This window comes from Aptenodytes forsteri, unplaced genomic scaffold, assembly GCF_000699145.1.
Source record: "Aptenodytes forsteri isolate BGI_AS27 unplaced genomic scaffold, ASM69914v1 Scaffold257, whole genome shotgun sequence".
Taxonomy (NCBI): Eukaryota; Metazoa; Chordata; class Aves; order Sphenisciformes; family Spheniscidae; genus Aptenodytes; species Aptenodytes forsteri.
In genome coordinates, this window is record NW_008795194.1 from 1,109,946 (window position 1) to 1,124,020 (window position 14,075).

General features: G+C 36.5%; 1 protein-coding gene across 1 annotated transcript in view; it reads left to right on the plus strand.

The window, feature by feature from the left end:
* Positions 1-12,744, plus strand: part of DYNC1I2 (dynein cytoplasmic 1 intermediate chain 2) — a 29,882-nt gene extending 17,138 nt beyond the window's left edge. The window contains 11 exon segments of the mRNA XM_009278573.2: positions 4,331-4,420; positions 4,685-4,847; positions 4,940-5,039; positions 5,552-5,677; positions 6,597-6,743; positions 7,335-7,448; positions 7,823-7,956; positions 8,970-9,114; positions 9,959-10,099; positions 11,111-11,236; positions 11,962-12,744. Of these exon segments, the coding sequence (XP_009276848.2) occupies positions 4,331-4,420; positions 4,685-4,847; positions 4,940-5,039; positions 5,552-5,677; positions 6,597-6,743; positions 7,335-7,448; positions 7,823-7,956; positions 8,970-9,114; positions 9,959-10,099; positions 11,111-11,236; positions 11,962-12,075 (1,400 nt within the window). The 3' untranslated portion in view covers positions 12,076-12,744.
* Positions 12,745-14,075: the final 1,331 nt, after the last annotated feature.

A 14,075-nucleotide genomic window follows, 5' to 3' on the forward strand; every position in this document is an offset into this window, starting at 1 on the left:
AGCAGTTTCAGCAACAGAGATGCAATTCAGATGTGAACTCTGGTTTATGTCTTAATGTTCTGCAGGCTCCATGTTGGCCACCACGCAGAGTACTGTAATCATTAGTGCTAAATTTTTTTTTCTTACCTGTACTTCTTGCTACACTGCTTCTACTATACTGCTTGATCTCTTCCTTTGTGATTTGCTAAAGTATTGTTCAAATTGGAATGGAAAGAAATTAATCACCAGTATGCCCAATAAAGATGTGTTATGAGTCCTTGAAGTAGTTAATCCAAAGAAAGGTAGGCATATAGGGAAATATGATTCTGCTCAGCTGTCACAATTAAGGCTTTTCCTGGGCTAATGGGATACTTGTTTAGTGCTGCTGTACAATATTGTGCATGTGCAATCATAACTAACTGCAGACAGTATTATTGCATTAGTTCCACTCTTTGAGGAATTATTGTCTGGTAAAGTCTTCAAGACACAGAATGAAAATATTAAGCATTTTTGTCATTTTAATTCTGACTTAAGCTGAGTAATAACAATTTGGTGTATAGGATTTGCTTCTTGAATGCTGTTACAGTGAATGTAGCATTTTTACACTTTAATATTTTAAAAAGAAATAATGGACCCTTATATATTCATGTATTATCCTGTACATGTACAGTGAAATATAGATGGGAAAACTTGATATGAAGACATTCGGCTTAACAAAAGCCACCCATTTCACAGATGATTTAACTTTGATTAACCTACTCTGCAGCAACAGATTACTCAGACAACTGGAACTTCAGTCTATAGTGTTATTGCTAGGTGCAGCCTAATTTACAGCACTACTTTTCTTTCTGTCTTGCCAAAACACATCACTATTTTGATGTTAACTCAAAGTAAAAATTCAGTGGTTCATTAAACCTGTTTTTAGCATTCATTGACCAGAAATTTGTCACTATTAAAGTAGCTGCTATTTTTATGCAATCTTTACTGCTCAGTTTCTAACCTTAGATACCCTGTTTGCCTGTTAGAAATAACATGGAGTTAATCCCTTAGCATATTATAATGAATATTCATCAATATATTGATGTGACATAGAGTCCCATTTCCTGTCTTCATGGCTCTATGACTTTTCCAAGTCTTAGCAGCCTTTTTTAAATGTGAAATTGTATTTGGTACACTGACAATTGAAGTGGCATAAAACAATAACAACCAATAATGAATAAGGAGGATGAGGTTAGACAGTGCCTTTAAGGTTTCCAAATTTATGTAGGTGACTTGAAATAAATGCAGTACACCACTGTATCATGGGTTCTTGACTTACTAGACATGGAACTTTTTCAGAAGTAGTACGTACAATCTTTCAGTGTTTGCTGGGTAATATATTATTGTTATGCCAATTCCTTGCAAATACCAGCACCTGGTCTGTTATTAAATAAATTTAAGATAAAGGAGAGACAGGAGAAGTAATTAAAAACAAAAATTTCTTATTTCTTATGTTGTCCAACAGTTTCATGCTGCCTTTTTTGATTGTAAACTTCTGTGAGAAAGCATCCTAGTTTCGGATAAGAAAGCATCCTAGTTTTGGATAATGAGGTCAAAAACTTGTGTATGTGGGGGTTTTGTTTTGTGTTTGTTGTTTGTTTTTTTTTTCTCCATATCCCTTAATGAGAAAGTTTGCATATGACTTCTTTCTTTAGAGAGAGGGTTTTAGATTTATGTAGTTACAGATAAATCACAGTGAGATGACATGTTCAATTTCAAGTCTGATACTTTGAGAATATTAAAATAAGTGCTGTATCCTGCATTTAAATGCAGTTGTATCAGCTGGCTGTATGCAGTGAAAGTACTATGAAGGAATTTAGATCTCTGTATAATATATGCCATTTATGTTTCAAACATTAAAAGGCAGGAGCAATCAACTATATGATCTTTTGAATAAAATATGTAGATTAGAAGGTCACTTAGCACTAAGGGGTTGGCCATCTGCATTTGACAAGAATTTGACTCCTGTCACTGAAAATGGTACTTAGAATCAGGGTAGTATGACTAATGGGGGGTTGGGCTGAAATTTCTAATTTGGGACTTTCAAAGCTAGAATAATGTATCCAGGGTGACCCAAAACCAAATTTCTGAATATGAAGGCATCATTTAAATCTGCAAGATTGATTGGCAGGGCGAACACGAGGGGGATTTTTATCCAAGTGGCTGTAATGTGAATATGTGGTCCTGTATTTGTTGTTCTCAAAATCATGTGTGTTAACTCATATTACATTTTTTTAATTAATCAGTGTTCACACCTGTAGTGATTTGACATTAAGAATTCCGTTCTTTAGAATTGTTACAAGTTATACAGTTTTCAGATTACTAGCCCGCTGTACAAGTGAATCCATCTAAAAAGGAGCAGTGTCTTTCTGTTTCTCTGCGTGATTATTTTGCCAAAAAAAGCTTGCCTCTTTTTTTTAAGTAGCACAAAAGCTGTAATTGGCATGCTTTGTAAGGAAGTGTCAATGTGCAAGAGAGTGGAGATCACTAAGAATTCTTTTACGTGTTCTTTCCCCTTTGCACCACCGCCTCCTCAGCAGGGTCACTGAGATCACTAGCTTTTCTTGAAATGGCCATTTTCACTGGCAGGTGCATTATACCCTGTATTTTCAGATTGTTTTTCCATTCTGAATGTTTGGCAGGTTGATTGCTCTGGCTGCATTGACGGAGAAAGGGCTGACAAATGCGGTTGGGCTGGCTGAAAAGACAGTGATTACTGTTTTCCTTTGTGGCTGATTGAGGCCCTTGAAAGGAAAGATTTTAACCTTCACCATTTGGTTCAAAAGTATGAGCATATATTGAAATCATTCATGCCATTTATCCTAGTTCTGTAAACTTGTCAGAACGTAAAAATCGCTCAATTTCAAGTAATGTAGGATTGGCATACGTCATTATCATTTTGATTAAGTTGGAGTTTGTATTATTGTGTGCATTATACAGTGTCATTTAAAGCTTTCTTTCCTGCAGGTACAGTTATATTTTTATTGCTTATACTATGGAGTTAGAAAGATTTTCAGACCTCTTTAAACCTATCACTATGTGTGTGGTTTGGCAGCTGGTATGGCCTACAAGCTGTATTTTGTTTGCAGGGTAAAGGCTTGTCTGTAGACCTCCTGGAGTGCTGGTAATTGCACAGGCTTGCCATTGGGGAAAGACATGATTGGAAGCAGTCAGGCAGAAAAATGTTGTGCCATCCCATTGCCACCTCATAGCAGAGAGACAATCCTAGCAGTACCATCTGGTTGTTGCTATCTAGTCAGCTGGCCTGGCTGCTGGGACCATGGCTTGGCAGCTGGTTCCCATCCCTTGACCACCCCTTTTTTTTTGTGTGCGTGCATGTGGATTTTTTTTTTCTTTTTTTTTTTGTTAGATAACTTTGAACATGGGTCAGGGAGATGGCTGCAACAAACAAGCCTAGCCCCTGTTGAATACTGTCTCATTACTTGTGATGAGGCATGCAGCAGACTCCTGCTGCCATTCCCTTATAGACAGATGACATAGCTGTTTAACCAATAAAAATAGTCTTTTCAGAAGCTTATTCTAGAAGGTGGATGAAGAAAAGCCAGGAAATGCATATTCCACAACACTAAGTAATTTAAAGTTATTTTCTGGTTTACAGTATTCAAAGAATAAAATGTAGAAATGAAAAAAGTGCTGTAAACCTTGTCAGTATTCCTGAACATTAACATTTTACGTTACTCATTGCAATTAGGGAAAACACATTTTGCTGTAAAGTTCTCATTGCCAAACATGATACAGGTAATGAGACCTGCATTTAGAATGACAGAAAAAATGTAATCTCCCTGCTATTATCTTTAGCAAAATTTGCCTCTCAGAATAGCAACCTGAAAGCTAATGTAAGCCATCTTCATGCCATGTGGAGACCCATTAGACTCTGATGGTTTCAGATCCAAGTAAGCAGCTGCTCTGTAGCCTATTTTAGACATTTGATTTTTCTTTATTCTGCAGCATTAATGTGTCAGTATGTTACACAGAACATGCATCCACCACATGGTTTTGTGTGGAATCATAAATGCTTGTAAGAGATTTCCACTTTGGATTCTTTACAATTTCTTATGTGTCTTATTTCAGTTTATACAACTACATAATTTAGTGCAACTAAAATCCAGGTGTAGACAGTGTTCCAATGATCTTTTGGTTTGAGATAATGTTATCCTGGGGACTACATTTTACAAATATAACCGTTTTAAGCTAAATGATACCGTTTTACATCAGCTTATTTGAGATTCATATGGAATATTACTGTTCCTCTTTTAAAAATATAGACACTCACCATAATGTTTCTCCTTAGATGAGGAAGATGAAGATGATGTGGTTGCACCAAAACCATTAGTTGAACCTGAGTAAGAAAAAACATTAAAAAAAGAGGAGGAGGAAGAAGGTACAGTTCACCAAGACTTCTGAGTGTGCTGTAAAGAAAGGCATCAATAAATTTTTAACTTCTTTTCTTTCCATTAAGTTGAAATTATTTTGATTTACATTTTAACAATCAGCTAGCAAAATATAAAATATAAAAATGTATTTAAAATCTATGGATTTTAGGAAACAAATTTTCCAACATCATGATAAATACTCTGGGGTTTTTTCTTGGAAAGAATTGGTGGAAGTATGCCATCCAGAGAATATATGTATAATTCTTTTCCAGCTGCCCCTCATGAACTTACAGAAGAGGAAAAACAACAAATTTTGCATTCTGAAGAATTTTTAAGTTTCTTTGACCACTCCACAAGGATTGTCGAAAGAGCCCTTTCTGAGCAAATCAACATTTTCTTTGACTACAGTGGAAGAGACTTAGAAGACAAAGAAGGGTAACATGAATGTTGTATACTTTACTGTGAATGTGCAATATTTGTAATTGAAAAAGTGATCTAAGATTAATATCTGCTAATTGCCTTTATAGAGAGATTCAAGCAGGAGCAAAACTGTCCTTAAATAGGCAGTTTTTTGATGAACGTTGGTCAAAGCATCGTGTTGTCAGTTGTTTGGACTGGTCATCTCAGGTAAAAAATAATGCTTACATTAAGCAGTTACCTTTGTAAATTCTTCTAGTTCTATGCGCTTGACCCTTCTATAAGTACAGTTGATACAGGCTATATTTCTCCTTACATGCTCCGTAGTTTGCAAAAAGTAAACAGAGCTGTCTTTTGCAAAAAGTAGCAAAGTGTTTGTATTATGAAGAAAGTCTTTGGCATATTTGTCTCTGGTTTATGGACTACTTTGTAGAGGTAACTTAGTTTCACTAAAAAAAAGCTCACTTAAAAGTACTGTTTTTTAAATTTAAAAGCACGTTATGATGAAAGAACAGGTATGTTAATGCTGTTTTATGAGCTAAATTTGAAACAATTAGTTTTAACTGACAATTTCTCATTTATATATAATGTAAGGTGGCTTTTGTTTTTTTGGTGGTATTTTTTTTTAACCCTATTTTGGCAAAAGGAAACGAAGATTCTATGATTGTCTGGACCGTTAGCTAGTCATCTTGCTTACTTTGAGTCTTTCACTTATTTTACAGTACCCAGAATTACTTGTAGCCTCTTACAACAACAATGAGGATGCACCTCATGAGCCTGATGGGGTGGCCCTCGTATGGAATATGAAGTACAAGAAAACTACCCCAGAGTATGTCTTTCACTGCCAGGTATGATTCTGCCTCAGGAGGCTAAAGATTTTATGTTGATGAACTTGGACAAGTACCTTCCTCAAGCTTGTCAACATCATGATTTCATTGGGCTGGCATTCACTTTAACCATATGTATTTGCAAACAGATGTTGATAGCCAGAGATTTCAGTTTAGAAACATTATTCTGTTTCAGAATTTCTGACATCATTCAGAATTCAGTCTTGTTTGAGAACTCATTTTCTTACTTTAATTTATTTAAAAACCAAAAAACCTTGTGTAATGGTTGAACCACAAAGAAGGTTTGTATGTAAGGGGATTGAGTGGGATTGTATACTACTAGAGTTTGGTTTACTGAATAAAATGAAGATGGCCTGAGGAGATGGAGCAAGGATGAAAACTAGAAACATATGCATCAAGAAAAATGCAGACGGAGGTTTTCTAATAGCTTTCTGAAAAATAAAAACATGCAAATGTCTTCCATTATGCCAAGCCTGGGATAGCCACTTCTGAAAAATTATATAGTTGAATCAAAATTTAATCTTATGTTGTCAGATTACTGTCAAAGCCCAGATTGCAAAAGTAACTTTATTGTATCAAAACGGATTTGTACGTTCTCTTAAGAAAATGACCACAGAATGTGGCAAAACTTTATTAAAATCTTGTGCATTACTGGGCCTTCCCTTGCTAACAGACTATTCTGGGAGGAATACAAATGTATACATATGAAAGAAAAGAGGGGAAAAACTTCATTTTATGAATACAAATTAAAAGACTTTGGGGGTTCACAAAGTAATTGGACAGTGAAATAGTGTATCGAATAAATCTAGGCAAAGAACTTACTCCGATATTTGGTCCCATTTTCTTTAGTTTTAGACATAGCATCGTTGAATGATAGTTTTCTTGTGTATTTTGTTGCTTGGTTTTTTTTTCCTTCCAGTCAGCAGTGATGTCAGCTACATTTGCAAAATTTCATCCCAACCTGGTGGTGGGTGGCACGTACTCAGGCCAAATAGTGCTATGGGATAATCGGCAGCAATAAAGAACCCCAGTGCAGAGAACTCCACTTTCGGCTGCTGCTCACACGGTAGGGGGTGAAATATCTTCAAGGACTGTTCCCTGTTGAGATGTAGTTAACCTCTAGGAAACTCTGTCCAGTGCACTTGATTGATAATGCTTAAATGTTTATGTCCATATTTTGCCAATGCTATCACTGCAGCTACATTTGCAAAATTTCATCCCAACCTGGTGGTGGGTGGCACGTACTCAGGCCAAATAGTGCTATGGGATAATCGCAGCAATAAGAGAACCCCAGTGCAGAGAACTCCACTTTCGGCTGCTGCTCACACGGTAGGGGGTGAAATATCTTCAAGGACTGTTCCCTGTTGAGATGTAGTTAACCTCTAGGAAACTCTGTCCAGTGCACTTGATTGATAATGCTTAAATGTTTATGTCCATATTTTGCCAATGCTATCACTGAAGAACCGGGCTATTCATGAAAATCAAAGTGTCAGAAAAACAAGTATCAGTTTTATAGGGGAGTATTCTTTGTACCATACTGTGATCAATCTTTAATGCTTTGTTAAATGGTGAGGTTGTATATTTGACTATATTAATTATACCAGAATTGCTTATTACTTGGAAATTCCTTTTTCTGATAGTATTTTACATTTCTTAGCACCCAGTGTACTGTGTAAATGTTGTTGGGACCCAGAATGCTCATAATTTGATTAGTATCTCAACTGATGGGAAAATATGCTCTTGGAGTCTGGACATGCTTTCCCAACCGCAGGTAAGATAACTTTGGATGTACATACAATATATTCATCTGGAATAGATACTAAAAACTTAATGAATCTAAAAAGCATTAATAAACATTCTCCCAACACACAGAATTATACTTGGGGTAGCTTGATAAGTATTTGATAAAATATTTCCCCACTCGTGGAATCAAATATTGTCTGTTGATCATTTTGTATATTTTTGCTGCACTTGTGTTAGTGGTGAACACAATTTTAACAAGAAATAACATTCTTATTCCTGCCCAATTCTGTACAAGTAAAATATAAAAGAAAAAAAAACCCTACTATTGAAAAATGTAAATGACTTTGTAGATGTTACTTTAAAAAAAAAGGAAATATTAAGTTGCTGATATTTTCACTACAGGATAGCATGGAGCTGGTTCACAAACAGTCCAAGGCTGTGGCTGTTACTTGCATGTCCTTCCCTATTGGAGATGTCAACAACTTTGTTGTTGGCAGTGAAGAAGGCTCAGTGTACACTGCATGCCGTCATGGCAGGTAAATACAAACTTTAATTATTCAAAGGAAATAAAAATAGTGAAAGGATGAGTCCCTGCATGCTTTACACTCTTAAAATTATTTGTAGTGCATGTTTACTCCTTTGTCTTGAAGGAGTTCAAAACCGCTGTATATGAATTCCAGTGCGCACTTTTTCCTGAGTAAGAGCTTCATTAAAAACAGAAGTTGGCATATTGAATTGGTACTATGCTGTCTTCAGTGACGAGGAGTTGTTTGTGTTGATGAGGGCAGCATAGGTTACTGGGGTTTTATTCATTTGAATTGTAGCAGAACATTCCAAACTTTGTATCGGTTCCATAGATAATTGTACAGTAACATCACGCACAAATCTTAAATTGGCTAGCTTTTCTCCTGCTGTTCAATCTATTTTGAAATTGTCTGACTGTATCTTATCAATTGCTTTCTTAAATATAATTGAGTGTCCAGGTTTCATTTCAAATACACATCACCCTTGCTGCACAGCTTTTTGGTTCCAAAATACCCCAAATTGTATCACTTTTGTGTAACATCCTTCCCATCTCTTCCCCCCGTCTTTCATCGCTTCTGATAGGAGACTATTAGGGATATATTGTTACTGGTTTATATCTGAACTCTGTGTCCATAAGGTACATGCAACTTCTCTTAAGTCAGTGGGAGGTTTATGCGCATTCCTGAGGATGGGATTTTGTTCTTTGCATGAATGGAAGTTTTGGCTATTGCTTGGAGAACAATGTAGTTAAATGCGTGGACTGGTACCTGCTGAATGAGTCTCTTCTCCCTATGGTATATTTTGGCACCTAAGGTTAGCAGAAAATAGATGTTGAAGTTAAGGTCCATATTCAAGCCTGGTCTTCTGTGATCCTGTTGTGATGAAGTCTTTTGCAGTGGGGTAACATGCATACAAAGCAGCAAAATCTTCTTGTGGCTATACTTAAATTGCATTTCAGTGCTATCTCTGTCTGCAGATGTATGGCTTCCAGGTAAATTAACCTTGGTTATATATTCTAAAACAGCAAAGCTGGAATCAGTGAGATGTTTGAAGGACACCAGGGACCAATCACAGGTATCAACTGCCATGCAGCAGTTGGACCTGTAGACTTCTCACATCTTTTTGTCACCTCTTCTTTTGACTGGACAGTAAAGCTTTGGACAACTAAGGTAACTTAAATAGATAGTTCAGTGGCTTTCTTCATAGTCCTTGACACAAGGTGGTGCTATAACGTAAACTACTTAAGAAACTTCAGTTTACTGAAGTCAAATCGTGTGAAGTTCTCTAGTTCCTAGCAGCAGTCCTGCAAAGAGGAGACAGCTGATGAACAAAACTGTAGTTAACAACATAAAGCTTTACTTTCAGATTGTACATCATTTGTATACTTCTGATCCATTCTGTTCATCCTTTTGCCCTTTGTTATCAACAACGATTACAATGTAATCAAATGTAAATCATGTTGTAAAATCAGTTACTTCATATTATGCATAAGGCAAATGTTTTGCTACAATTTTGTGGAGGACTAAAGGACAGCACCAAAACTGATGTCCGTTAAACTCCACAAGGTTCACAATTGAAATATTTATCACGCCGATTGCCAGAATTACCTCTTTCTCTCTTAGTTTGATGCCCTGAGAAATGCAAAGCAGAGGAAGCAGAGTTAGAATCTCCCAGTAATAATCTGAAGTGCTATCACTGAATTATCATTGGCTTGATTTACAAGATTCTTAATACATTAAACTTACAATCTCTTACAATATTGGCTTGCTATTGATTGTTTTATAGTAGCAGCCAGCAAAAAGGCTGCATGCTTTGGAAAGCATCCCTTTAATAATAGCTATTAGTTTTTGGCTGCTTTTTGCAGAGGCATTTCTTAAAGTAAGTCAGAATGTGAATCACTTTTTAATTATTGCTGATAATGCTGTTGAAGTTCTGTATTTTGCTTTACCCGTTAGCTTTATAATCTTGAAGGGCAGAGTTTGGGTATTGCATTGTTATGTTTGCTTTTTTCAGAATAACAAACCTCTCTACTCCTTTGAAGACAACTCCGATTATGTTTATGATGTGATGTGGTCTCCAACTCACCCTGCCTTGTTTGCCTGTGTGGATGGGATGGGCAGGCTTGACCTGTGGAATCTCAACAATGATACTGAGGTGAGGCAGTCAGGTTAATAGCCAAATGTAGCTGGAAGAGTGTTTGTACACTTTGAAAAAAATGTCAGGAGTTTACCATAGCGTTTTGGTGTTTTGTTGTTGTTAAATATTCTGTAATTCCAGTAGTTTCTGCGTAATAGATATCATTCTTTGATTACAGGGTTGTAACTCAAATGACTCCTCATAATGAAAAACAGCAGTAATTTAAAATTTTTTTACCTGTAACAAGAGTGCAAAACATCTGTTGGTGTAACACTGATCCATGTTGTGAAAGTGATTATAGACCTCCCCCAATATGGCCTTGGCAGCCTATAGCTTAACAGTGTGAACAAACCTGTTACCCACACACCACCATTGTTCCTATCATTACTATTGCCGTAGTAATACTGCAGTGAAATTGTAATTTGTTTCTAAACTTAGAGAATTGAATGTTTGGGTTTTCTAGTGTGAGTTATAAACCTAATTATAGTATAAGTCTTTTCCGAGACTTAAACTTGTTGGAGATGGGTGAGAGGAAAAACCTGACAGATGCTCAGTGCTTAAATTTCACCACCTTAAAACCACATATAGAAGAAAGAGCGGTTCTGTAGGAGCATATGCCAGGCTATGGCTTCAAATTGGAATTACCCGGTTCTAGCCTTTGGACAAGATTTGACCTGCCAAAGCAGCCGATTTCATCCCTGCCCTCTGTCATAATCTTTCTTGAGATCCCAGGGCTCCTCCTTGCTGTCTGACTGACTGCGTGTCTGTGCCTCCTGTCTCATGACAAGCGTGCAGACGTGCTTTTTGATAGAGGATGTTTGTACTTCGGCCAAGGGACATGATGTGTTGTTTTGGTCTTGTCACTGGCGATAGCATAAGGCCAGTGAGAGTCTTTGAGATCTATGTACTCTGCCTCAGTTGAAATGTTGAGGCGCTTTTGATACAACACTGAGGGACTAGGTGTGTTCTGTAATCTATAGCTTATGGAATCTTCATGCATTTTTAGCAATGTGTTTTAAATGGGTACAGGTGCCAACTGCAAGCATTACTGTGGAGGGCAATCCTGCTCTGAACCGTGTGAGATGGACGCATTCTGGGAGAGAGATTGCTGTAGGTGATTCAGAGGGACAAATAGTTATATATGACGTGGGAGAGGTATGTATACCATGTATTGTGCAAAGTACATTACAAAACACTTAAGTTTCTTTGACTTTTACTCTTATTTAGCAACTTGCTTTCAATTTTTTTCCCCTGTCATTAGAGGAATAAGGTTTAAACTTTATTTTCAAATTAATGTTTCCTTTTTGTGTCTATTTTGGGTATTCTAGCATAACTTTTTAGCATGCTATCTGGCAGCCAATCAACAAGTAAAAACATTATTGTAAGGCTGGTGAAATAAGATGAAAGAATCAATTATTTTGTTTGTAGAGACTTTATCTTCTTTGTAACTGTGGTGCATGTGAATTCTGACCATAGCTTGAGAAGTACAGAACAAAAAATTTTGCAGTGAAGCAGTCTTGACTTCGTTTCTACGGGGAAGCTGTTGCTATTGCAAGTACATGTACTGCAGTAGTACGTAACTAATTGATTGGATGAGGACATGGCATTAGTATTCCCCTTTGGAGGCAGTCTCTCAGACGGAGACGTATCATGCAAGCTTGTAATAGTATCATTACATACTTAAATATAGGATTTTCAAATTCTGCTTCTTTCATTAGTTAGAGATTTTGATGTTCAGACTACTAACTAAAAGTTACACTAAATAAAGGTAAGCTTTTCTATCAGAACCTCTTCTGAACGTTACTTAAGCACTCTGCTGTTCAAAATGAGCTCAGGTTTTATTTATCAGTAGGTTTAAATAACATTCTCTTTGTCAACAGCAAATTGCCGTTCCTCGCAGTGATGAGTGGACTCGATTTGGTCGAACACTGGCAGAAATAAATGCTAACAGAGCTGATGCAGAAGAGGAAGCTGCAACCCGCATACCGGCGTAGGCCTTTAAAATAGGCAGCAGTGGTAGACTATGAATGATTTGATGCAAATCTTAAAAGTGTAAGCATGTGTCGGTTCAAATAATAGCTTAAGGGAGGAATATATGGATTCAACTATGGACTTCGAAAATGTATTAAGATCACTGAAAATCAGATCTTGCATTGCCACTTTTTATATATCAATTATAAGCACATTCTTGGATTTATGTAACTTTTAATACAGTTAACTGACTTGCAAGGAACTTCTTTTGCTGAAACGCTAACCTGGTGTAAATTTGCTATTGGGCTTCTGAAATTTCCACTTTGTAACAGCATCTATTTCTGAAAAGCAAAAGTTCTGTTTCTAAACTAAACTTTCTATATTACACACTAACCTTCATTAGGCAGTAAATTTCTGAAGCATTCTTTAATTTGAACTCTTCAAATTACCCGTGGATATGCATGCATATGTTCCAAGTAAGTTTCATTTGTTTATATATAGATAAGCCTCAGACTCTGGTAGCGGGTAATATACGTGAATAAAAACTTGTCTGTAGTTACAAACTTATTTGATAATTGGACCTGAATTAATGAAATACATATTTAATACCAAGCTCTCTTGTTTGAATTGGTGCATTAAAAGGTGAGACTGATTCACAAATAAATATTATATGAGCTCTTGTCAGCTGCCCTGACCCCTAATCTGTGTCCCTTCAGTAGTTTGAGAGTAGAAAGTTCCTGGGAGCTGCTGCTTTAACTTTACTACACGCATCACAAGAGTTGTTTTCTACCCCCAACCTCCGCTTCCTACCATGGCAATCGGCCAAGAAGAAAAAGGCTACTGTTGTCAAATTTTTCTTTTCCAAAGGATAAGGAACTAGATTTTGACTTAATTTCTATAGCATAATGATTTGCATTCTGTTAACTACAGACTTGCTACTAGTTTTCCATATTAAGTTAAAGATATTTTAATTGCTTAACATTTTTATTGAAACCAAACCTCTCAATGGCTTGAAACAGAATGGTTGGAATTTGTGTTAAAGGTTAAATTTTTTTGAGTATATCTTTCTTAGGACATTATAAAGTTTCCCATCAAGACTGGTTTTGGGGTTGGGGGGGGCTTTGGGGTGTTTGGTTTGGGTTTTTTGGTTTTTTTAGTAAATATTCTGACTTTGTACTAATTAGGCACTAAACCAGGATTGACGCTTTTAATTTAGGACTCTAGGTTTGTTTCTGGTATTCTTAATCTGCTACAAGCTTATCGTTTTGCCAGAAGAGCTGTTTTATATGCTTAAAAGTAGGAAATAGGTTTATATTCCTTAATCAGCTTTATGTCCAGAAGTATTCTTATTGTTTCTTCATTGTTTGTGTGTTAAGGTTTTTTTTGTTGTGTTTTTTTCCTATTTCTCCTTGTCTCAGTTCTGTTACAAGCAGTTCATAGAGACACAGGCAGCAGTAACAGCAGTTCTGTCTTCAGGAGGTTCTCTTTTTCAGTGGGTTTGAAAGGGAAATGTGTTTAGGCTTCCATTGGTGTTGACTTGTCAAAAGTCCCCTCCACACACCTTTCAGTGCAAAGCCATGCTGTTCAGTTTGACATTTCCCTTGTATGTTTTCCTCAACCTTAGGACAGCAGCTATCTGTTCCGTTGAGAAACATGTGAACTATATAAAGAACAGGCACATCATGTGATGATTTTTACCCTTTAGGCACAGGAGTTCTTAACGAGCAGAATGTTCTGTTATCTTGCTGGTTTTTTGGGTTTTTTCTGGTTTCGTCTTTTTTTTTACTGAGGTTGTTACTTCTCATCTAATAATCCATTTCCTTCAGACTTATATTTTCAGAAATCCAGTAGATAAGGCTTTCTTTCAGTAGATTGTAGCATAAACATATAGGTCATATGGCATTAGTGTTGCGTAACTTCAACTTTTTAATAATTTTCAACAAAACTATTCTGTATTCATTCCTGCTTGTGTTCCTCCCTCACAAAATAGTTGAGTACAGGTTAAAAATGTTGTAAAACCCAT